At 45.4% G+C, this 25,530-nt stretch overlaps 1 protein-coding gene across 1 annotated transcript; it reads left to right on the top strand.

The window, feature by feature from the left end:
- Positions 1-160: 160 nt before the first annotated feature.
- Positions 161-25,171, top strand: MTCH2 (mitochondrial carrier 2). The gene is made up of 13 exons (XM_042446043.1): positions 161-381; positions 4,549-4,633; positions 5,430-5,536; positions 7,403-7,429; positions 7,688-7,744; positions 10,583-10,640; positions 12,217-12,268; positions 12,460-12,519; positions 12,854-12,947; positions 14,299-14,346; positions 14,809-14,876; positions 22,903-22,978; positions 23,826-25,171. The coding sequence occupies exons 1-13, from the start codon at positions 295-297 to the stop codon at positions 23,910-23,912; spliced, it is 906 nt and encodes a 301-aa protein (XP_042301977.1). The 5' UTR covers positions 161-294; the 3' UTR covers positions 23,913-25,171.
- Positions 25,172-25,530: the final 359 nt, after the last annotated feature.

Raw genomic sequence — 25,530 nt, 5'->3', positions numbered from 1 at the left:
CTCTGAGGAAGTAGGCTGAAGCCTAGGAAGCTCATGGTGCCAATTTCTCTTTCAGTGAGTCTCAAAGGTGCCACAAGAAGTCTCTCAAAGACGCACCTGGCCGCCTACCCCTCCACCCTCCCTCCTTCCCAGGGTCCCTGCCCGAGTGGGGCCTAGTCCTGGGCTGGAAGCGGGGCAGACAGTGAGGCGGAGGGAGCCCGGAAGTGGCCTCTGCCTCGGCGTCCCTCCCTCCTCCTCCTCCTCCTCCTGCTGCTGCTGCTCCCCTTCCTTCCTCCATCGGGAGCCCGGCAGAGCATGGCGGACACGGCCTCGCAGGTGCTGCTGGGCTCCGGCCTGACGGTGCTCTCCCAGCCCCTCATGTACGTCAAGGTCCTCGTCCAGGTGAGGCCTCCGCCAGGAACCCAGGCCCCGGAGAGGCAGAGGGAAGGAAGGAAGGAAGGGAGCCTGGACTGAATAACCCACCCTCCTCCTCCTCGTCCTCCTTTTCCAGGAGGCGTCCTCCATCCCAGCCCCCTTCTGTCCAGAGGAACCCTGAAACGGCTCCCGCCCTCCCTCCCCAGATTCGGAGCCTGGCTCAGAAGCCTGGGCTGACAATTACTAGAGGAGTGTTTTCAGCTTTTATCATTTGCAATGTCCTCCATTTGTTCCAGGGAAGGTCCTCCACTTGCGGTGCCCGGTCCTCCTTTGTGGCGAGGGCATCTGGGCAGCCTGTCCTCCATTTTACCTTTCTGTCCAGGAGGGATTCCAAGATGCCCTCCGTTTGGAGAAGGACTAAGAAGTTTGCATTTAGTGACAGTGTCTTCAGCTTTTTTTAGTTTGGTGGCGTCCTCCTTTCCCCCTCCCTTCTCTCTCGTCCTACATTTAGTGGCCAGGACATTTCCGCCCGTCCTCCATCCCAGCCTCCTCCTGTCCAGGAGGAGGTCCCAAATGTCCTCCATCTGAAGCGCCAATAAAAAAGCAAGCGTTTATATAGTGCTATTAGTGCTTTCAGCTTTTTATTTTATAATGTCCTCCATTTTGGGGTGCCTTGTCCTCCTTTGCGGTGAGGACATGTCTGGTCACCCTGTTTCTAGGACCTGTCCTCTATTTCAGCCTCCTTCTGTCCAGGAGGAGTTCCCAAATGCCCTCCATTTTGAGCATGAACAAGAAGCATGGGCTTATATTTCTATGGGTGTTCTTAGTTTTTATTTGGTGATGTCCTCCATTTTTTCCACGGAAGGTCCTCCAGTTGCAGTGCCTGGTCCTCTTTTGCAGTGAGGACGTCTGGTCAGCCTGCTCAGATCAGCCTGTCCTCCATTTGAGCTTTCTGTCCAGGAGGAATTACAAAGTGACCTCCATTTGGAGTAGGACTAAGAAACACGGATTTACCTTGATAGTTTTTATTTGAATGCCACCCTCCATTTTGTGGTGCCTTGTCCTCTTTTTCAGTGAGAAGGTCACCCTGCCCACTGCAGCCGCCTCTCCCTTTGCCCACTGCCTTTTCTGGGGGTGGCAGACCCCAGACCCCTTCTCCTGAGGCGTCTTGCTTCCACTGCTTGCGGCTGTTGTTGTGTGCCTCCAACTGACTTATGGCAACCCTAAGGCGACCCTATCCTGGGGTGTTCTTGGGTTAAGAACTTCAGTGGAGTTTTGCCATTGCCTTTCCCTGAGGCTGAGAGCGGGTGACTTGCCCAAGGTCACCCAGTGGGTTTTTATGCTCGAGTGGGGATTTGGACCCTGGTCCTAACTGCAAAGGAGAACAAGGCACTGCAAAATGTAGGACATTCAAGTAAAATGGGGGCCATGACCAAATAAAAGCTAAAAATACTCATACATACATAAATTCATACTTCTTGGGCATAGTCAAAATGGAGGAGATTTTGGAATTCCTCCTGGGCAGAAGATTGAAATGTAGGACGTGCCATGGAAAAGGAGGATGCCTGGTCACCCTGACCCTGGTCTCCAGAGCTATAGCACAACATTCAAACCAGTAGACCATGCTGGCCGCCTCCCTTTCTCCTCTTCCCCTTCCCCCACTTGCCTTCAGATGGTGGCTTCCGAAGCATTTACTTGTACTGGCTAAAACTCTGTGTTTTTGGGGGCGATGACCAAGTGGTGCCGCTACCGCTTCTGCCAGTTCTTTTTTCAGACTTCATAGTTTTTTCCCTTAGGAAGCTTCTCTTCCGTTGGATGGAGTGGGAAGACTTCCTGGGGGTAAGAAGAGTTCAGTCCAGTTACGGTGGGTGGCTGGGCAAGAGTCCTTGGGTCCTCTGCAGAGATCCCCCTTGTAAAAAGAGTGCTTCCTCTGGGGTTTTGCTCCTATCAAGCACTCCGCCAGCTGCTTGTCACACTCACATGCCATCCGGCCACAGAGGCTGGTAGACCGGCATTCAGTCTCTGAACCTCTGCACGAGAGTTTGTAGCGCTTCCACTTTACTCGGTTGTGACATTTCAGTGAAACCCTGGCGTGGCGGTAACAACAGTCGTGCAAAAAACAGCACTGATCCACCGCATCCAGAGGATGTCCAGAGCCACCTGTTCCACAGTAGCAGCCATACCTGTTGAGTGCAAGCAGCGGGATTTTCAGGCGGGGCCGATAACACCACAGAGTCAAGACCAATTCCAAAACACTGCGTTTGTCTCGTTTGCTGCCTTCACTGTCTTCGCATTCTTGGGAGAACAGCACTGCCAATGCTAGCCACACAGCAGTCCTCATTGCAGAAATCACTGATAACAATGAGCAGTCTTCATTGCAGAAATCACTTCATTGCAGAAATCACTTCATTGTAGAAATCACTGCTAACTAAATCATACTTTCAGGGTGGTTCTGCCCACTCAGATGTCCTTGTGAGTTCTCTGAAATCCCAGTCAGTTTAAGCCAGAACAGAAATATGTGTGTCTCCTATTCAAATCAATCATTTTCTCTTTTTTATTGGCAGGGTCTGGGACACTCCCAGTAGTTTCATGCTCAAGCACTTCTTTTTTTAGTACCTTTGGTTGGATGTTACTTTTGGACACTTGTGGTTTTTTACTTGTGCATCATTATTGGCTGAAAAGCATAGCTGCACAGAAACAACAACTTGTCTGTTCAAGTGTTTAACAGCCCATACATTTTTAATATTCATCTTCTAATCACAAATGCAGGTTTGAGAAGAAATCTGTGTAAAACTTCAGAATGTAATGTTCTGAATTTTAGAACACAGAACAACTGTAAAGATATCTGCTTGTTTTACCTCATAACACTTACTGCTTTTATATTTTAACCACTCTGAGGGCTATATTGGAGCCTTTTGGAGAAACAGCACTCCTAAAAATTAATACCCTTTACCTTTACCTGTAAAGCATGTTGCCTCTTATGGGGCGTCAAAGCTGGGAAAGGTGGCACCCACTTCATCCATAATATGAAGTCAAAGGCTTTCATGGCCGGCATCCATAGTTTTTTGTGGGTTTTTCAGGCTATGTGGCCATGTTCTAGCAGAGTTCTTTGAAGATGCCAGCCAGATGCTGGTGAAACGTCAGGAATAAACACTTCTAGAACATGGCCACATATCCCGAAAAACCCACCAAAAAACTATCACCCATAATACTTTCAGTTGAATTGCAGACTTCCTTGTTGATATGTGTTACAAACTATAGAAAATATATTGCTTGGTTAGGTGCTCTTACTAATCAAGTAGGGGTTTACATTGTGCAGAACAAAGCAGTTCCACCTTAGGAAGCGCACACCTAGTTATTTTAAGGATTATTGGCCTAGTGATAACAAGCTCCAGATTGTACCAAGGAAGAAGAAAAAGGGCAAATGTGCTGGGGTAGGTGTTTGGAAGTATGCTTTCCAGTTCTCAGTTTATTGTATAGCACTACAGGGTGGCATCTGATCTCTAATGAAATTTCTGAACAGCAGATTATCTTGAGACTGACTATGTAAGAATATGGTCAGTTGCTAAACATAGTCATTTTGATGTGAAGTCAAAGGCTTTCGCAGCTGGCATCCAAAGTTTTTTGTGGGTTTTTCGGGCTATGAGGTCGTGTTCTAGAAGAGTTTATTCCCGACATTTCTCCAGCAGCCGTGGCTGGCATCTTCAGAGAATGCTAACCTGGAAGAGTGTGTGTGTGTATATATATATACATACACACACACACACACACACACACACACACACACTGTTGGTTGAGAGGAAGTGATTTACATGTTAATCTGTTTATTGTTCGTTTCCTCAGCCAACAGTACATATACTCAACTCTTCCATGCCAGCATTCTCTGAAGATGCCAACCAGAGTTGCTGACGAAACACCAGGAATAAACTCATCTAGGACACGGCCTCATAGCCGCCCCCCCCCCCAAAAAAAAACCCCATAAAAAAACTATAGTCATTTTGATATTTGAAGCTTAACAGTTAGCAGTGCAGCACTGGAATGTAGAACAGAAATGTGTAGTTTCTTTTCTCTTTCATCGTAAACCTGTTGAACAATTGAATATTTGGATTAACACAGCCAGGAAATCTTGAAATGATACCTTAGGGCATTGTATGCTTTGTAGAGATTGCTGCACACTGTCTCTTTATTTTAAAGGTGGGATATGAACCCCTCCCTCCAACTCTGGGAAGAAATATTTTTGGGCGACAGGTCTATCAGCTGCCTGGCCTCTTTGCTTATGGTGAGTGGATAATAAAAGAATTTTGCAAATGAGCCAGAAAAAAGCCTAAAGCAATATTGGATTGCTGTAGATATTAGGCTATGCTTGTCTACCCGTGCCTTTGAAGCAGATCTGGTATATGTAGAGAACTTGTAATTTTTGAAGGGTGATGGTGATATTTATGTAAAGAAAGTTATGAGTACCTGGGCTGGGCATTTAAAGGAGGTATGAGAAGTGCAGACATGATTACTAGCTTTTGAATCCCACTTAAGCTAGAAATGAGCAATTAGAAATTATATTGTCTGTGAATTCTTCCAATCATCACAAATTTTATTTGCCCTGTACAAGTAAGTGCATATACCAGCAATATCAAACACACCTCATTCTCAAGCTTATGTAGTAATACTGGTGGCCTTGATCTGGTATTTCCACACACTATTACTCCTACTAACAGTTATTAGCTTTGGCTTTGTGATTCCCGTTACAGTAGAAAATGGCAAAGGGCAGGGTGCTGGTGAATGCTGATATTATTTCAGTTGCAGTTAAATGTGTTAAGATCAATGACATGAAGACAGTTTACTGTGCTAAATTTTATGCCCAATAGTAAGTAGAGTGACTTTTGTACTGAAGTTTAGAACCTAGCACTAGGTGTAAAGTTTCTAGCATGGAGCAAGGTGAGTCTATAAAGTAGTTTCAAGTGCATGACAACCATGACTATCATTTCTTAGATGTTTTGATTCTCTTTTCAGGCAAGTATGCTAAGGAGAGTAGTCAATCTGGGAACAGATTCTTATCTTTGTGTTAACTTTGTTTCCAGCTAAACACATTATGAAGATTGATGGAAGGGCTGGACTCTTCAAAGGTTTGGCTCCTAGACTCTGTTCTGGAGCCATTGGCACTGTAGTACATAGTAAAGTTTTACAGGTAACTTTATAATTCTTTTGTATAACAAGTGTTATTACACAAGTCGGGAACTTACACAGTAAGCCACTCTTCCCTTAATTAAGTAAGAGGTTAGCATATTATTGGGGAACAGGTAGGTTTGTTTATCTAAAGTCGTGTTGAACTTTGGGAAGAGACTTTTGACATTTTGTTCATAGGCTGAAAACATTAATTTAAATTTAATTCAGGCTTTTCTTTGGGCTCCCTTTTCCCATTAGAAGTAATTAAAATGATAAACTGAAGAAATTTTGAAACAAAATGGATTTTTCCAATAGTTGCCTTGATTTCCTGGTCTGCTAGTATCTTGAAAAAAAGCAATGTTTCTAAATACAGAAATTTATATGTAAGGACATTACTGTAGGCATAGCTCTCATTCCAGGTAGAAGAAACAGACTGGACTGTAACTGGCTCCATTAATTCTGCTTATTATTGTTCCAATATGGTTATAGGTTTTTGGGGACAAGATTGGAGTTGGGTGGCTAGTCTCTTAAGAGACTATGCTTTAAGTTAGAATAGTGTTGGCTGGTTAAAACCAAATAACTTTTTTAAAAAACCTCTTGGTTTTTAATCATTTTATAGTATAAAATGCCATTCGGAAACAAATTCTTCTATTAACAGAGGTTCAACCAAAACAAGCATCTTTAAAAGAACAATTATTAGTAAAACTAGTGACCATAACATCTGAACTCCATTTTGTTACTTATTTTTCTGATTTAGTCCTATATTGGTGTAATCCTATACTCCTATATGTAGGCTACCGATTTGTCAATTTAATTCCCAAGGGTTTATTGAAAGCTGTAAATCATATCAGAGCGTAACTACTTTGGATTTTTAATGCTAGAAAGCATTAAAACATTGTTGATCAAGCTTTCTAATACATAAAATAATATTTCACATTATAACAGTATAATAAACAGGATTCAAGGTTTTTTTTTTAAATTAAAACAATACCAAAGCAAAACTACAACCTGGTTAAATTTTTTAAAAACTACATTTAACACCCCCCCCCCCCGATTTAGAATGTGATTTCTCAATCCAGATTTAGAAGACTGCAGTAGAACTATTTTCTCTCAAAAATGCACACATTTTACTCAGACAGTCTGAAATTATTTTAAAACTGAAAGAGTAGAAATAGGCTTACTCTTGATTTTAAAAGTAAAGATGTTTATATAATCCAGAGTCACAGTGAAACTGCATGTGTATGAATAGATACATGTACAAAAATGAAGCAATTTGTGCCTAGTTCCCCAATGTAGATATTGGAGGCTGCATTTACAGTGAAGTAAATGGTGCACTGAGAGCAAGTGTGGTGTGGTGGTTTGAGTGTTGGATTAGGGCCCTGAGAGATGAGAGTTCGAATCACCGCTCAGTCATAGTAACCCACTGGGTAATCTTGGGAGAGGTCACACTCTCTCAGCCTGAACATGAATGCAGTAGTAAATCTCTGAATAAATCTTTCCAGTAAACCCTTTGATAGGTTCACCATAAATTGAAGTCAACTTGAAGGCATTCAAGAACAACAAATGGTGTACTTGTCCTCTAGCAACTAAACTGTTATCTTAGAGAGTTATCTTTAAGCAGCCTTTGTACTGTGGTTGTGTGTGGTATTCATAGCTTTCATTTTTGTGCTTTACAGAATTCATAGGTAAAGACAGATCTGTCTTTGTCCCCTAAGGAGTTTACAGTTTTAGAAAGCTAATAAGAAGGGCAATGGGGTAAGCGTGGTAAGCATTAGGAGTGAAGAATGATGCAGGTGCAGTTACCTACGTTTAACACTTGACAGCAGTTGGGAATCAGGATTGAGGTGATAAAACATGAACTTTACTCTTCTATTTTTCTTTTATCTAGCATTGCCAAGAAGCTGACCAATCAGAGGTATGCTGGTGCTAAATTTTATACGTGACTTCCTTCTTCCTTGCCCCGCGAGTCAGTTGCTACTTTGAATGGGTGTTGGGAGATCTGTGACCTGTATATGGAGTAATGCAATGAAAGTGCACCCTATAGAAAGTGGGAGAGTCTCTAGAGTATATTTGACACCAAATTATAAAATGCAAACCTCATGAAATAACTGGTTGCTTTGTGCTGCCACCCCGTGGCTTGTGAAATTGATTTTTTTAAATGATTTTTCTCCAGGAACCAGAGACCAGTCGAAAGGAATCTGGGTCCTCTCTGGATCAAGTTATTAAGGAGGTAAGAGCGATTTGCCATGGGACAAAGTAGATGTGAATGAATTAGGTTTTCACACTCCTGGGGACAGAGCATATGGGGTGGCAATTTATTCACTTACTGTGCTGATTCAGCCCTGATGGTGCTGAGAGCACAGTCTGACATCTTTTACCATAGATATTATGACCTGTATTTTCATTGGGGAACTGTAATATATCACTATATCTCCACCTCCACTACATTAAATTAGTGAAGTGCCTGAGGGCAGAAGCAGGGCCATTACAATGCAGGGATCCCGTCTGGGGTGCAGTACATTGTATCTCCATGAATTCAGCAAATGTGCCCCCGACAGTGTTTGGGGAAGGCCTTGCCCCCATTTGTGAGAATAACCAAAGTACAGTTACTTGTTTTTGTCCACATAATAGAATTGTAGAATCTTAGAATTGGAAGGGGCTGCAAGAGCCGGCTATTCCAAACCCCTGGCATGCAGGGGTACTTAATTTCAGCGCTCTTGAAAAATGCCCATCCAACCTCTGTTTAAAGACCTCCAAAGAGGGAGAATCCACCAATCTGCCAGCCAGTCTCTTTCACTGTTGAACAGCTTTTCCAGTAAAAATAGTCTTCTTAATGTTTAAGTGAAATCTCTTCTAATTTGAATCCATTGGTTTGTGTTCTGGTCTCTGGAGCAGCCGGAAACAAGTTTTCTCCATCTTATACACGACATACCTTCAGATATTTAAAGATGGCTATCATGTCATCTTTCAGTCTCCCTTTTTGCAAGTTAAATGTAAGACTGAGTAATAAACTGGGTTGGGGCAAAGTTCAAGTCTTTGTTATTAAATTTGGCCCCTTCAAGGGTACATCATTTTTAGTCTGTTGACATTAGTCAACATTGAGGAATGGAGGATGAGAAAGCTGGCTTTCACCATGAGATATTGTACTAAAGTATCCCATACCCAGTCCTATACTCTTTGGAGTAGTTTCGCTTGTGGAATATCCTTTACTTTTGTCTAATTCAGTAGGACTTCAGTCTCTTAATTCTCTGAAACAATTCTACTTGTTCCCAACTCAGAGAAGCGTTTTTGGATCATCATTTGATACTACAATGTTTGAAGCAAGCATCTAGTTCATTTTTTTGCAAAATCATTAATTTTGTTTGCAGGGGCTCTCAGACCTCTAAATAAAAAGCAGAATTATTTGAATGGATGCATGTATCGAATCACAATGGCCCTAGGACACTAGAAGTCAGGCAGCTAGGTGAATCCCTTCTTAGGTGAGCAATGGGCTACATGTCAATTCCTAGGGTTCTAATAGATCAAGGGGCTATTTCTAAGGGCCCGTACAGACAGGCCAAAATAAAGCTGCTTCAAGTCACTTTGGAGGTATGCTGTTTCAATGATGCATGCTTCCTAAGACGTCAGAAGCCATGCCAAAGCTATGCTTTGGTGCAGCTTCTAGCCTCTTAGGATGCATGCATCATTTAAGTAGCATACCTCCAAAGTGACCTGAAGCAGCTTTATTTTGGCCTGTCTGTATGGGGCCATTGTAATGGAAATACAGGCCACACTATCAGTGTAGTAAAATGGTTAGAATAATGGTAATTTGGACTGAAGTCCTAAGGACTGGAGCACAGCTTTAATGCAGCTTCCAGACTCTTAGGATGCATGCATCATTGAAACAGCATACCTCCAAAGTGACCCGAAGCAGCTTTATTTTGTCCTGTCTGTACGGGCCCTAAATTATCTATAACCTACTGTGATATGTCATTTGTTTGAGGTCAGATTTGATCTAAAGACAAATTGTAAATCTATTTTAACTGCAGGCTAACTGCAAAATGCAGCTTCTTAAGACAAATGCTTCAGATTGTAATTCATGCTACTCAACAATCATCGGCTGGAATCTTTATGGTAACTTAGCTCTGGCATAACTGTTTTGCCCACTGTAAGTCACTACTTTGAGCATTATGCATCAGCAGCTTGGGTGGAAGCAGAAAAGAAAGCCATCTCAGTCACCACAGAAAAGTATCCTGAGCATTCAACAGGTGAATTTTTCTTGACAGAAAAGTCATTCACTACTTCATGTGGACCAGTGGCCATTTTCCACCTGCTGTTGCAGTTCTGCCTTTATTTTGGCCAGCAGGATTGTGTGTGTTGAACCCTTAAATGGGGACCTGCTAGATTACTGCACTACATTCTTATACCACTGCTATTCCACTTTAACTGCTTTGGCTGCCTCCTCTTGCATTCTGGGATTTGCAGTTTAAGGAGGGGCATTTACAATTCTCATCCAGACAGCTCTTAAGCCTCACTGAACTACAAGCCTCAGAATGCAACAGGAGGCAGCCAGAGCAGTAAAAGTGGAATAGCAGCACTGTAAGAGTGTAGTGCGTAATGTCAGGTTAGTAAGGTCAGGCAGGGTGAGCAACCTCTGAGAGTCAAGTGACCATTTTTGCTGTTTCCAACTTTGCTGGACTGAATCACCAAAAACCACCCATATCCACAAGAAATGGCAACATCACCCTCCCAGAAGCCTTCAAGGGGGCAAACCTGACTGTTTAAATGATGCTTCCTCACAAGCCTGAAAAGACTTCTTTTAAAAAAAAATAAGCAGGAAATATGCCAGTGCTCCCTTGCGGTTTCTGATCAAAACTGTAAATAGCACGTTTTCACCCTCCCCTTCCAGGCTTCTGGGGTGTTGATATTTTTTGGATGAAAGTCCTTTAGAGTAGTTTGAGGCAGCTTGAGCTGCAAAGGACTGCATGTAGTCCAGGCTGTGTTTTGGCCACCCATACTATACTGTACACCTTGCTGTTTACTTGGCTATCCTTTCTGCTGATGTTTTTGCAATTGTTTTTCATCTTAGACTACTCAAGAGATGATTGCACGTTCTGCTGCTACTCTAGTCACCCATCCCTTTCATGGTATGTATCCAACTGTACCGTTTTGGTCATTGCCAGCATAAAGTTACCATGTGGTGGAGGAGAATTGCTTCCATCCCTGATGCTAGTTGCTTGCCTGGGCAATAAAAGAGAGGAAAGTTGTTGCCTGCCCCTTCCTTGTTCACTGTTGTATGAGCTTGGGATACTAATCCTATTTGTGGTTGGCATTGATTTTCTGACACTTATTTTAAAAACTAAACCAGGCAGCTTAAAACTACTTAGGTGGGGGAGCAGCCCTTTATGATTAAAAAAAACCCTCTTAAGAAGAAAGGCTCTGACTAGCATATAAAAGGCTACTAAAGAAGGGGAGAAGATAAAGGAAATCAAGTCCAACGTGCTGTTGATGGTCCAGAAATTGGCCTTCTTCAGGGGCTATTCAGGAGTTGTAGTCTGCACTCTCAACAAATTGAACACTCTGAATATTAGAAGGTAGGACCCTTCCTTCTAATACTCAGAATGTCCAATTTGTTGAGAGTGCAGACTACAACTCCAGAAAACTCTGGTAATAGCCCCTGAAGAAGGCCAATTTGTGATAAGGCTGAAACGCACTGGGCTTTTTCAGATAATAAAGTTTGTGGACTATCAGCAGCATGTTGGACTTTGTTTTCTTTATCTCCCCCACTGTGAATATGTGCTTTCCAATTTTTTGTTCTGTTCTTACTAAAGAAAGGGGTCAGCTAGCCTTTATCTGGAGGGAGTTCCAATGCTTGGGTGCAGCCAGTGAGAAAAAAGTATTCACACTTTCTACTGGGCATATTCCTGGGGGCCCATGGGACATGTTAGGGCCTCTGATGATCTCAGTAGTCAGCTAGATTCATGCAGAAATCACCTGCTCCTTCCATGGTACCTTCATATATCCCAAACCACGAAATGCTGAAAAGATAATCACTGAGTGTGAAATTAAATGGAAGCTAGTATAACTGATTCATGAAGGAGGATTGGGAATCATGCGGTGCTCCAAGTATTGTACTGCAGCTCCTAGGAGCCCTGGTCAATATAGCTAGTGGTGTTGGATGTTGGGAGTTACAGTTCAGCAACATCTAGAGGGTTTCCCAGTTCCCATCTTTGCAGTATGAGAATTGTCCGTTCCATATATGCACCAAGTCAATTTCTAACCATTCCTCAAAGACAGCCTACGCAGAACACATTGCAGTAATTAAAACACAATGTGACTACAAGATGCCTATCACTATGCCTGGTTCTGTGTTGTCCAAGAATGGATATAGTTGAGATACAACCCTCAATGGGAAAAGGCAGTTGTGGCCATAATCAATATCTTGTTACTTTAAGGTGAAAGAACTCCCCCAATACAAGTCTGTTTTTTAAGGAAAGAGGTGCACTGAATAGCACTGGTTCCTGCATCGTTTTTAGTAACCAGAAGCAACTTTGTGTTGACTGGATTTTTTTTTTAATTACAAGAATGGAGCAGTAGGCTCATGGAGCAGAATTTCTTAATGTGTTTGGAACAGTTATGTTTTTATGTACCTGGATGGGGAGAGGATAGTATGGAAGATCTTCCTTGTTGATGGAATCCCCCTTCCCCTTCTTTGTCCTTTAGTGATCACACTGAGGTGTATGGTGCAGTTCATTGGCAGAGAGACCAAGTATAGGTATGTGCATCTTTGAGAACTGTCTTCATTTGGGCTTTAATCCACAGACTGACCATTAGAACTGGCAAAACCAAAAACAGTCTGGAGGCAAATAGTCTATGTAACCACATTTATTGATGTCTCTCATGAATTTGGAAGCAGAAATGAAGCATCACTCATTTAGTAACTTAATTTCTTTCTCTTTCTTTCAGTGGAGTGTTCAGCTCCTTTGTCACCATTTACCGGGAAGAAGGCATCTTGGGATTCTTTGCGTGAGTATTTTGCTGGGTGGATAGCTGCCTTGTATTCGTGCCATGGTGGATGGCTGGGCTTTACAGAGAGTGCTCACAGAGTGAATAGTGTGCATGTGAATACCAGTTTGTTGATAGGTTGGGGCATTGGGAAGGGGCTAGATATGTTATGCCATGAGCTTTTGGGAGGCATCTAATTGGTCATATTATAGAAGACTGGCCTGTCTCTTGTCCTGTGGATACAGCCAGATTTCCTGTCCTGTGCAGGTTGTGTGCATGTTGGAAATGGGGAAAAATACAGGGTTTTCACCTAGGAATCTGCTTGCCTTTTCACTTGCCAAGTATTCTTTTTCAGGGGCCTTATTCCTCGCCTGCTTGGGGACATCCTGTCCTTGTGGCTCTGTAACATGCTGGCCTACCTCATCAATACCTATGCACTGGAGAATGGGGTAAGTGTATTACTACTGTGTGAAATATACAATGTGGGCCATAGAAGGATACACTCAGATAGGCTGGTGTAGGCAGTACGCCCTTGAATCCTGGTGTATTCATCTGTGTGGAGGACCTCATTCAGCTCCTGCTGCAGTAATCTCCCAAACATCTATTAACTAGAACAGGGGTCGGCAACCTGCGGCCCGCGGGCCGGATGCCGCCCGCCAAGGCCTCCCTGCCGGCCCCTGCGCAGTCCTGCCGCCGATTGCCGCCGATTTCCTCCGTTTTCCCGCCGTTCCGACCGCCATTTTGTTTTTCAAAATGGCGGCCGAAGTCTCGCGTGACCTCAGGATGGCAAAGGTCACGCGAGATTTTGGCCGCCATTTTGAAAAACAAAATGGCGGCGCCCATTAGGAGGCCTGGTGCAGCCCCTCAAGCACTCCAACAGGGCTCCAGGGGCTGCAGCAGGCCTGCATCAGGCTCCACCTTGCCCTCTGCCCTCCTCCTCCTTATGAATAGCAGAGCAGGGAAAGGAGGAGGAGGAAGGAGGAGAAGGCAGCCGGCCACAAGAGCAAGCCAGAGAGAGGTTGGTTGCTTCCTTAGGTGCTTTTTCCCTTCTATTCTGAATTGCATTTTAGTAGTTATTATTATTTATTTATTTGCCCATGGTGGTTTCATTGCAAAAACTCCTTTCAGTTCCTTGTGCTTCTCTGGGTTGAGACAGTGGAGCATGCTTTTTCCCTTCTATTCTGAATTGCATTTTAGTAGTAACTTGTTAATGTTATTATTATTATTTATTTCCCTTGGTGGTTTCATTGCAAAAACTCCTTTCTGCTCCTTGTGCTTCTCTGAGATGAGACAGTGGTGCATGCTTTCTCCCTTCTATTCTGAATTGCATTTTAGTAGTTTCCATGCTAGTAACCGTTATTATTATTATTATTATTATTATTATTATTATTATTATTATTATTATCATCATCATCATCATCATCATCATCATCATCATCATCACTCCGGGGGCGGAGCATGCGGCCCCACCCCTGGAGGGTGGAAGCTCCACCCCCAGCATGTGGCCCTGCCCCCAGAGGGTGGAAGCTCCACCCCACTGTTTCGGCCCCCCAGTTGTCCGAGGGACAGCAACCCGGCCCCCGGCTCAAAAAGGTTGCCTACCCCTGAACTAGAATATCCTTGTTTTTCCTCACTTTTTGTGGTAGTGCATAGCGACCACAGTTGGGTCTAGTACTTTCTGTTTAGAAATTTCTTAAGAAAATCAACTCATTTGGAGGATTAGGATGGGATTGAAAATGAATGTTTCTTATGGAGGAATAGAGTTCTTTTAATTGTTTTTTCTTTCTTTATTCTTTCTAGGTCTCCACAATGTCTGAGATGAAGAGTTATTCTCAGGCTGTTACTGGAGTGAGTATACAGTTGTATTCTGTTCCATTTCATTGCAGGGGAGAGTGTTCTGAGAAGGTGACCATAGCCTTGATGACGTGCTCTAGAAGTGGATGCTAATCCACATAGAAGTAAGGATAGCTGCTAACAGCATCCTGGTCAATATGCCTTGCAGTCTTGAGACTTTTGGACCTCTGCCCAAATTGGAAAACATTTACCAGTTAACCGGTGAGATCATACTATGGCTGATGTTTGAGCTACCATCCCATTCCTTACCTTTGTTCCAGAATCAATGCAAGCTCCCATCCCAGATCAGAAATGCTTCTGGAATAAATCTGTTTTAGTATCCTGGAAAACCTCTTTTCTCCACTAAGGGACAGGTGCCCTGCAGCAGGGTGACTACAGGAGTGGCTCTAGTTCTAAGAAGTTCTGGAAAAGTGGGCACTCTTTCCATTAGTACATCTTGCTCTGTTCTACTTGCAGTTCTTCGCCAGTATGCTGACTTACCCCTTTGTACTTGTCTCAAACCTGATGGCCATTAATAGCTGTGGGTAAGTGCAAAATTTTTCTAATGATTTAAAACAATCATTACATGAAGGTCAGTCTAAATAGGTCTTTGTTTCTCAGTTCCTTTCCATCATAAGACAGTGAGAGTTTTAGAATGTGCTGTGTCTTGCAATTGTTTCCTCCATATTTGCAGCAGCTGTTCTTGGGAATGTTGGTACAGCTGCCCACAGAGCTGAAAAATAAAGCTTCTACAGTTTTGTCTAGGTAGTAATTGGAAAGTGTCTTAAAATAACTCATAAGGTTTTAATTTAAAATTTCAGCGGTCAAAGAGCCATTCTTTTAATATGCCCTACCTATATCTAAAATAGTTGTGGGTGGAAAATCAGCTCAAGACTTCTAAAAATGTGAATGCACGAGATTCAATCTTCTTGGTTTGAATCTTGGTAGCAACTGCCATATAAATCTTTATAAATTTATGTGGACTCCAAAGTGTATTCAGTAAACTGCCATCCCCTAGCAAGGGTGAAAAAATTAGTAAAACTGTGTAATGAGGTGGTCATCTGCCATGAGGCAGATGGGTTTTAGAGTCTTTGTTGACAATATAACCAGACATTAACAGCTGTGCAGTAGCACAAAGTAGTCAGTTTATATTAGTGACCTTGTCTGATACTTTTTGCAACTTTGAGACTGGGAAAAGATATGAATACTGGGAACAGATTGAATGAATTTTTCTTTCTTGCTAACCTGCTTGTACAGTTCTCATAACTACAAGGGGGAGAAACAGGTCATACTTCTGCACTATTTAAAACTTGGGAGTCCATCTTCCATCAGCCTCGCACTGGAGGGGAGCCCTATCCAGCCATGAGGAATTTGCTCACTGCCTGGGGATAGTCTGTCTAGAATTAGTTTGGGGACCCAATTCTTCTATTATTATTATTAACCTTTCTTTATAAAGCGCTGTAAATTTACGCAGCGCTGTACATACAATCTTTTAATTAGATGGTTCTTCTTCGTGGTCTCTGCGAATCACACAAATGGGTTTATTCTGCGCCTGCGCAGCAATCCTCGGAAACTTCTAGAATCTCTAGGCAGAAAGTAATGTATCTTTCTGCAACTTTTTGGCGGTAGCCCCGCCCACCCGTATATAAGGCTCCTGGTGGCCCGCTCTTCCTCAGTTCCTTCATTCCGCCGCGCTAAGCAGCTCGAGGAACTTCGCTAGCTTTGGCTTGCTCTTCTATTTGGAATCTCTGGCTTTGACCTAAAACTTTCAACTGACCATTCTTTCGGACTTTCCTTTGGACGGACGACTTTTGATTTTCGGCTTGACTTCGGACTGGTAACGGACTTCTCTTACCATGGCCTCTTTCAAGCAATGTTCCAAGTGCGGGGTTAAAATCCCCAGGGCCGATGGCCACGACAAGTGTGTCCTCTGTTTAGGCGAGGCACACATCCAGGGCAGTTGTGCCCACTGCAAGGCCATGCCCGCCCAAGCCCTCAAGTACCGGGATTGGACTCTCAAGGCTGCCCTCTATGAGAGGGTTCTCAGCCAGCCTAGCGGCTCTGGAGCTTCTGGGGAAGCGGATGCCACCAAGGCCCCTACCAAAAAAGGGGAAAAACGCTCCCACTGGGACAAGAAGCGGGCTCGCTCGTCCTCACCGCCTGCTAAGAGCCGCCGTAAGGGGCCCCCAAGCACGGTCTCAGTGCCTCCGCCTGAGTCGAGGCCAGTACCGTCGACATCGCCTGTTCTCGAGCCGGTGAACACCCCGACTCCGTCTATACCGGCTTCTTCCTGGACGGTGCCGCTCGAGCCTAGAGTCCTTCTCACCAGCCACCTCTCTGTACCGGCAGACAGCCTACAGATTATGCATGTGGACTCTGAATCAGAGGGAGAGCTTCAGGACTCCTACGCTCCGTTCTCCCCTCAGAGGCCGAGGTCAAGATCTCTCTCACCTCCACCAAAGAGACGGCCGCGCTCTGCCTCTCGGGACCGGGCTACCCTAGGCACCGAAGCCGACGAGGCTCTGGCTGCACCTGCAGACCATGATCAGGACCTATTCCTGGCATTCCCGGATCTTGTCCACGATCAGCGCATGGGACAGTACCTCATCCCGGTTGACCCGTCCCGCCTGCGTCGGGACCTCCGTACGCATGCTCGAACCAGTATCTTGGATGTTGACACCTCCCGCCAGGATGACCGGGACGACCTCGGCACATCCGCCCCTCTGATCAGGCGGCGAAGCCCATCCCCCTCGGGGTCCGGCTCGGGCTCTCCTCGTTCTGTTTTCCCTGCTTCGGACGAGGATGCCCCGTTTGTGCCTCAAGGCCCTTCCGTCCCTTCACCCACGGAGGATGTTCGGGCTTTTGCAGACAGGATCATTCGGATGGCTGACGCCCTCAAGCTTGAAGTCTCCCATCCCGAGGACGATGCCCTCGATCCGGTGGAAAAGAGGATCCACGGTTCTGCTCTAGCTCCACCAGCCCTGGCCTACCTCCCGTCCCTGGAGAAGATCGCGAAGCGTTCTTGGGACGCCCCAGCCACCATCCCGTCAACTTCGCGCAGGATTGAGAACCTGTACCGGGTCACTCCATCGGCGCCGTCCTGGCTTTCTAACCATCCCAAGCTGAATTCAGCTATAGTGGAAGGGGCCCAGTCTACCTTTGCACCTAAAACCTCATCCTCGCCCGTTGACAAGGACAGTAAAAAGTTAGACGGCCTGGCTAAAAAATTCTACGCCTCGGCAGCCCTGGACCTTAAAATTGCCAACTATGCTGCTTGCATGGGGGCCTATGTTCAGTACCTGGTGGAGAAGATGGATCCCACCATTGCTGACTTGCCTGATGACAGGAGGCGTATGATGGCGGCTCTCAGGAACGAGATCCACCTGATGGCTGGACAGCAGATTATCTCTGCCAGACACTCCACAGACCGTGCGTCTAAGATCCTCTCTGGCTCCATAGCTCTCCGCCGCTATGCATGGCTCCGATCCTCAGACCTCACCCCCCAGGCTAAGGCGGCTATTGAAGACATGCCCTTTGACAACTCGGGCCTCTTCAATAGAGAGACGGACGAGAAGCTCAGCTTCAGGTACCGGATGAAGACCGTGGCTAGAAAGCACGGTATGTCCTCCATACCGTCCAAATCCCCTCGTCAGAGGTACCCTGGTCAGCGCCCCTGGCACCCAGGAGGCCAGTACCGTTTTCAGCCCCAGGACCGTCCTTACCACCAGGACAATAACCCTCAGGGCCGATCTTCCAAGTCACCTGCTTCCCCATCAGACGGCCGCCAATCTTCCCAGCCCAGATACCAACAAGGGTATAGGAAGAAGGATGGCCGGGGCAAGAAGAGGTTCTGATGTGTTCCCGCGCACCTTGTCACCTCCAGGCTGAGCCCTTTCTTCAACAACTGGGCTGCCATCACTACGGACTCTTGGGCACTTAACATCGTCCGCAGCGGCTATGCCCTAGAGTTCTCTGAGCTCCCACCAACCGTCCCCTCGGACACCCTTCTCGACGAAGTGCGCACTCTCCTAGACAAGGGTGCCATTGAACCTGTCCATCCCTCTGAGTTCAAGCGGTGCTTTTTTTCCAGGTACTTCACTGTACCGAAAAAAGATTCTGGCCTTAGACCAATAATGGATCTTTGAGCCCTCAATGACTTTATTGTCTACAAGAAGTTCAAGATGGTAACCCTTGCTTCTATCTTACCACTCCTGCAGGAGGACCACTGGTTCGTGACGCTGGACTTGAAAGATGCCTACTTTCATATAGCGATCCTGGAGGACCACCGCAGATTCCTCGCTTTTGCTGTGGGACATCAGGCGTACCAGTACAAGGTCCTTCCGTTTGGCCTCTCTACAGCTCCAAGAGTATTCACCAAGTGCATGGCACCCGTGGTGGCATACCTGCGTCAAAAGGGCATCACAGTTTTCCCATACCTGGACGACTGGCTCTTCGCGGCATCTTCAAAGGACACGCTTCTCAAGCAGCTGGAATTTGCCCTGTCCCTGCTACAGGCACTGGGACTACAGGTCAACTTCGACAAGTCCAACTTGACCCCTACCAAGCGAATAGACTTTATAGGGGCAACGCTGGACTCCCTGCAGATGAGGGCATACCTTCCAAAGACAAGGTTTCAGGCCCTCTGTGCATCCCTGCAACCCTGCTTGCGCCGAAGGCGCCTTCGGGCCCATACAGTGCAAATCGCCATGGGACATTTAGCCTCCACCACTTTTGTCACACCGTGGGCCAGGCTGCGTCTAAGACCCATCCAATCTTGGTTCCTATCCGTGTTCGACTCCGTCTGACACGCGCCTACCAAGCTTCTCACCATCCCGAGGACTGTACAGAAGTCTTTACGATGGTGGCTCCAATCCGACAACGTCTGTGTGGGGATGCCATTCCTACCCCCCCAGCCGGACATTTCTCTGACTACGGACGCCTCCCTACGGGGATGGGGCGCCCATACGCTAGACCTTACAATAAAAGACAAATGGTCACCGGCAGAAGCTTCTTTCCACATCAACGTCTTGGAAATACTTGCCGTGGAAAAAGCACTCAGAGCCTTTCAGTCGGTCCTCGCTGGCAAGGTGGTACTCCTCCTCACCGACAACACCACCGTCATGTATTACCTCAACAAACAAGGAGGTACAAAGTCGAGGACTCTGCTGTTAGCCACCATCCGCATCTGGGAATGGTGCATAGCACAAAAAATTCTACTACAGAGCATCCACCTGCCCGGCGACCAGAACGACCTGGCAGACCAGCTCAGCAGGTCACCCTCCACTTGCCACGAGTGGAGACTGCACCCAGAAGTAGTCTCCCTGCTCTTCAACCGGTGGGGAACCCCCCTCCTCGACCTCTTCGCTTCCCGGCTCAACGCTCACACTGCAAGATTTTGCTCACGGTACAGAGACCCAAGATCGGAAGGGGACGCCTTCCAGATCAAATGGACTCGTGGACTCCTTTATGCCTTTCCTCCATTTCCCCTCATCACTCGAGTCTTCTCGAAGATGCTGGCCGACCACACGGATGCAATTCTGATAACTCCGTGGTGGCCCAGACAATCTTGGTTTGCTCTGCTCCTGCAATGAGCACAGGACTATCTCCGCCTCGAGCACCGGCCCGACCTCCTCTCGCTCCACGGTGGACAAGTTCACCATCCCGAGATGCAATCTCTCCCATTGGTAGCATGGAGGATTCTATCCTGAGGACACTTCCATCCGGTGTACAGGATATCATCAGGGCAGCTCACAAACCATCCACACGGAGGTCCTATGCCTAAAATGGGATAGGTTCCTAACCTTTTTACAATCAAAGGACGTTCCACCATCCCGTGTCTCCATCTCTGTGGTCCTGGACTTTCTCATGTCCTTGGCGGACGCAGGACTTTCTTTGAGTTCTATCAAGTGCTACCTGTCGGCTATCTCATCTCACTACCTATTTCAGGACAAGCCTTCCCTGTTTGGTGATCCTCTCATAAGGAGGTTCCTAAAGGGATTTAACAATTTGCATCCACCGATTCTAGACCCTACACCACAGTGGAGTCTAGATACTGTCCTGGCACATTTGGTGTCCAAGCCCTTTGAGCCCTTAGCTACCACGGATCTCAGACTCCTCACTTGGAAGATGGCCTTCCTGGTAGCTATCACCTCAGCCCGTCGAGCGGGTGAACTGTGTGCTCTGAGGATGGACCAGCCTTTCCTCCGTTTCCATAAGGACAAGGTGGTGCTCCGTACAGACATTACTTTCTTGCCAAAGGTAGTGTCTGCTTTCCACATCAACCAGGACATTGTTTTGCCGACTCTGGCTCCTAATCCGACCACAGACTCTGAGCGTCAGCTCCATGCCCTGTATGTCCGCAGGGCGCTGGCGTTCTATCTGGACAGGACATCTGCTTCCAGACGTTCGGAGAGACTTTTTGTGTGCTACTCCGAAGCCAAGAAGGGGCTGCCGGTGTCACCGCAGAGGTTCTCCAAGTGGGTGGTCAGTACCATACACCTCTGCTACGAACTGGCTAGAAAGCCTCTACCAGGTTGGGTTAGGGCCCATGCAACTAGGGCGGTAGCTGCATCCTCAGCCTTCTTGACGGGGATACCCCTTGAGGATGTGTACAAGGCAGCTGTCTGGTCCCAGCCTTTGACATTCATTAAACATTACAGGCTGGACGCGAGGGCCAGCCATGAAGCAGCCTTTGGGAGGGCAGTGTTACTTTCTGCCATGCAATAGACCTGTGTACTATTAATAAATAACACAGCTGTTTGGTTTACATACTTTATTCATATGTGATTATTGGATATTGACACTCCCTCCTCCACTGACTATAGCTCGCTAGTCTAAACCCATTTGTGTGATTCGCAGAGACCACGAAGAAGAAGTACAGGTTGCTCACCTGTAACTATGTTTCTTCGAGTGGTCATCTGCGAATTCACACAAACCCGCCCATCCATCCCCTCAGTGTCTGCTCATTGACAACGCTTGTTGCCGCGCTGATTAGCGGCTCATTCGGAACTGAGGAAGAGCGGGCCACCAGGGGCCTTATATACGGGTGGGCGGGGCTACCACCAAAAAGTTGCAGAAAGATACATTACTTTCTGCCTAGAGATTCTAGAAGTTTCCGAGGATTGCTGCGCAGGCGCAGAATAAACCCATTTGTGTGAATTCGCAGAAGACCACTCGAAGAAACACAGTTACAGGTGAGCAACCTGTACTTCCCTGCCCTCAGGCTTACAATCTAAAAAGACATGACACAAAAGGAGAAGGGAGTGGTGGTGGGGAAGGGGATGAGGTCCAGCTGTTCTTCTCTACCTCCGAGGCCTGGACCAAGGGAGATGGACTGGAGGGAAGGCTTGGCTTCATAATGGATGGTTAAGAGAATGCTGGAATCCCATACGTGAAAGGGCTGGGATGCTTTATCTTCTAGCAATAATTCTGTTAGGTCTCATGGGAGACCTTGGAACTACAGCTTGTTCTTGCATAAAATGAACCAGGATGCATTTGCATCTGGTGGTCACTTTTTTCTAATCCAGGTTTATTTTACTAGCTGGCAAATGGACATTAGTGGTTACTTAATGAATCTAATAACATAACATTTGTTGTATTACAAACTGGAACTAAAATTAATTTGGTATTGTTAACACTTGTTGTAGACAAGATACTTATTCCTACAAGCTCATTTTTATTGCAACACAAAAGTTAAGTCAACTAAAACTAACTTCCACTTGCCAATATTTGGTAGAATATTACAGCAATTACAGCTGTGAACCTTCTTGGGTAAATTTATCATACACATTTTTTGTATGAAATAAAATAAAAATGTAATCAGTGCTTCTTAAAATATCTGATGTGTGACACCAGCAGTTTTTCCCCATTGTGCTAAGGACTGGTATAATATTTGAATCCGTGGGTTACAGTTGTTTCTTTCTTTCCTGGAAATGCCACAGACTGCCAGCTGATAGTTCATGGTCCACAGACCACCATTTTAAGTAGCACTGTTGTAAACTCGGAACTGTCTTAAAGAGTGAGCTCTACTTGATCAGCACAGATGTCTGCCTAGTCTGATACTCTGTTTCCAGAAGCAACTCACAAGGAAGAAATTAAGCCAGCACTCTTCCCTTCTCAGTTGGTTCCAACCTCTGATATTCATAGAGATCCTGCCCATAAGTATAGGGACCCCACTTAGCTATAACATTAGTTACATGTTGTGTAATAACCTGTTTCTGTTTGCTAATCTTGAAGGCATGGCCAGTCAGCTTTGTTGTGATAATTCTCTCGATTGTCTACTACCCACATTCTGTTACTATAAGAAGGAGAGAAAAGTTTCTCTCCATTTTCTCTGCACCATTCACTATTACAGCCCTAAATGTCTGTTCATTCCTTCCATACATATAACACATACTACACATAGTACACTCTGGATTTCCTTTAGAGCAGGATATACTGCTTTAGAAATTGTGCCTGGGCTACTGCATTCCAAGTAGACTTGAGTCTAGAAATCTAGTACAAGCATGATATTCAGATGAGGTGTTACTGATGAGCCATTTTAATACAACCTTGTTCTCTTCTATTTCCCAGGCTTGCTGGCGGCCTCCCCCCTTATGCGCCAGCTTACGGCTCCTGGTTGCACTGCTGGAGCCAGCTACAGAGGGAGGTATGTTGAACTTGTCTTTCCTTCCTTACACAAAACTGTAGTTTTGTCTTAGATGTGGGATCCAGAACCACTGGTGATGCAAAGTCCTCCTTCTAAGTGAGCTCAGAAAGGTGGGTTTGGCAAACTCTCTATGCCACACAAATATGTAATTGGAGGGAGTGTCCTCCCCTACTTCTTGATATATTCCAGCTGTCATTCCAAGTCCCATTGTTTTAGGGCATGGGCTAAGCCAGCCCATTAAAGGACCATTCAACATTAAGACAGTCTGCGGAAGTGTCTTACTCTGTTACAGTTTTAGTCTCAGAACAGCAGTCTCTCACTTGGGAAAGAGATATGAACTGGCAGATATAGAAACTGTTTGTGGACAGTCATGGGCTGATTCAGCTCTGTAGAAATGGTTGTGGTACAAGGTGTCTTGCAAGGGCTGTACCAATATCTGATTGGTTTGGGCTGCTTCTTTGGAAGTGCTTAGCTTATTCTCCTTCTGGAAGTATGCACACTTTATATGTGGGATGTGGCTGTTGATGAAGGTCTTCTTATACAAATAACCCACCATAAGAATTCTAATATGGCAGTTTCCCCCACATGACCTTACCATGTCAGTTTCTCCATAGTCCAGCTATCCTTAGAGTTTGAATGAGTAAGAAATGTTCCTGGGCTGATGCTACAGACTGGAAAGGCAATGGGCTATTGGGAGTGAGTGTTTTTGGCTCTACCAAAGCTATCCCAAAATGCTTCAGATTTGCCTCCACATTTCACTGTGCTGGAGCTGTGGTGGGCCCTCTGAGCTCAGCTTTTCTTTCTCCCCAAGCTCCTTCACATACTTGCCTTTTCTTCACTTATTTAGGGCAACATGAGCCGAGGCAACAGTCTGTTTTTCCGGAAGGTGCCTGCAGGGAAGCGGTACGTGTGGGAGGAGAAGAGATTTCACTGAGTCCCAGGCCTCTTGTGGCTGCTCCAGATGCACAGAAATGATGGCAGTGTGTTGATTTCTATACAGTTCTTTTTTAAAAAAATTAATCATTTAATCTTGGGAAATGGACTTGGCTATGAGCATGACTTAATGAAATGGGTGCAAAGGGTGGTGTGCTTGTGGGGAAGAATTTTACATTCATTTTTTAGATCAATGGAGAGAGGTGGGGCATTTGATTGACAAAAAAAAAGAGCCACCACTCTTGGGCAAAGTGCGTGTGGCTTTACCTTCTCCAGAGAGGAAAGTGGTGGAGGGAGTGTTCTCTTCCTTTCCCAGTGTTCTAATGGGGCTGTACCTTCCTATGACCATCCCATCCCTGGTCTAGTATGAACTGGTGGTAGGCCTCTGTACTTCTCCTAGACGCAAAGATTCCAGGTGGAATGGGGTTTCATTTAGTCCTGTGTATTTTATTCAGATTTTCTAGATTAATTTATGGATATTTTTCTCCTGTCCTCTGGCAAGTCCCCCCCCCCCTTCATCTCTTCAAACATATTGAAACCCAGGCTTGAAAAGCCTAGAATTTAAACTGCAGTTCCTGCTTGGCTTTGCAGCAAATTAAATCTTACCAGGACTGTTGTGGAAAAATCAAGTATGTGTTCAGTCCCTAAGGAGATTAGGAGAATGCCTCTAAACTTCCCTGGCTACCCAGCTGAGGGATATTTGGCCTGTGATGACCACCACAAGAAGAAGGTATTTTTCTATAGTGCCAGATTCATGGGGAAGTTTTCTTGCACAGCTCCTCAGCGGGAAGATTAGGCAGCCTTTCTCACGTAAGTTATTGTGGATATTCAAAGAGGAAGGTTTGTGGCACTGGGGAGAAAATTCAGCTATTTTCTCCTTTCTTGTGAGGAGCTGTACGCAGATAGTTGGCCCATAGTGATAATCGTGATCTTTCATAGACCTATCCGTGGCCATTGTAATGTGCTGATCAGTTCTTAGTAGCTGGTGTGCTGGAGCACTTTGGGAACATCTATTTTTATACAAAATTTCTGCACAAGCAATCATCTTCAGAAACTGATACTCTGCCAGAGGTATTTGAAAAGTGTCCATTGGAACCAAGAGACTCTAAAAGATATGAATGTTCCTGGTAAAACTGCTACTTGAAAGCATGATTATAAAACCACTGGCAGTGCTGAATGTGGCAGGTTGACTCAATTTGCCCTTAGGAAAGCTCTATTAGCATTCTTCATGTTAATAAAGTTGTAGACAGTGCAACTCAAGAATGTCCTTGATCTAGACTTGTCTTATGGTCCAGCCAGACAGCTAACACAAATGAGCTGAGTCCCCAGTGATGTGCTGGCTCCGCTACCTAACTCTTCACTTTCTACCAGAACATCTTTTTGTTGCCTCTTCTGACATTACTTTAAATAACCAACAACTTCCATCTGTGTTCCATCATACTGAACATCTCAAAAAAGCTATTAAAACAGTATGAGAAACAGTGTTACCTATAACATGTACAGAGTAACAAGTATAATGGTGGTTCTCCTGCAAGACAAAATAATTCCTAATATTATTACTTTCATGGAACTGGTAATATTTGTTTATTCTGGAGGGGAGGTTGAAGGGGGTGGTTTGG

Source organism: Sceloporus undulatus, chromosome 1 (assembly GCF_019175285.1).
Source record: "Sceloporus undulatus isolate JIND9_A2432 ecotype Alabama chromosome 1, SceUnd_v1.1, whole genome shotgun sequence".
NCBI classification, from domain to species: domain Eukaryota; kingdom Metazoa; phylum Chordata; class Lepidosauria; order Squamata; family Phrynosomatidae; genus Sceloporus; species Sceloporus undulatus.
Note: the sequence above shows the minus strand (reverse complement) of the source record. Positions and strands in the feature narration are given on the sequence as shown.

Excerpts from the sequence above, each read along its gene's own strand:
- MTCH2 (XM_042446043.1), top strand. The coding sequence starts at position 295 with ATGGCGGACACGGCCTCGCAGGTGCTGCTGGGCTCCGGCCTGACGGTG. Across the intron at positions 7,745-10,582 it reads TGGATCAAGTTATTAAGGAG|ACTACTCAAGAGATGATTGC; the intron begins GTAAGAGCGATT and ends TTTTCATCTTAG. Across the intron at positions 12,948-14,298 it reads CCTATGCACTGGAGAATGGG|GTCTCCACAATGTCTGAGAT; the intron begins GTAAGTGTATTA and ends TATTCTTTCTAG.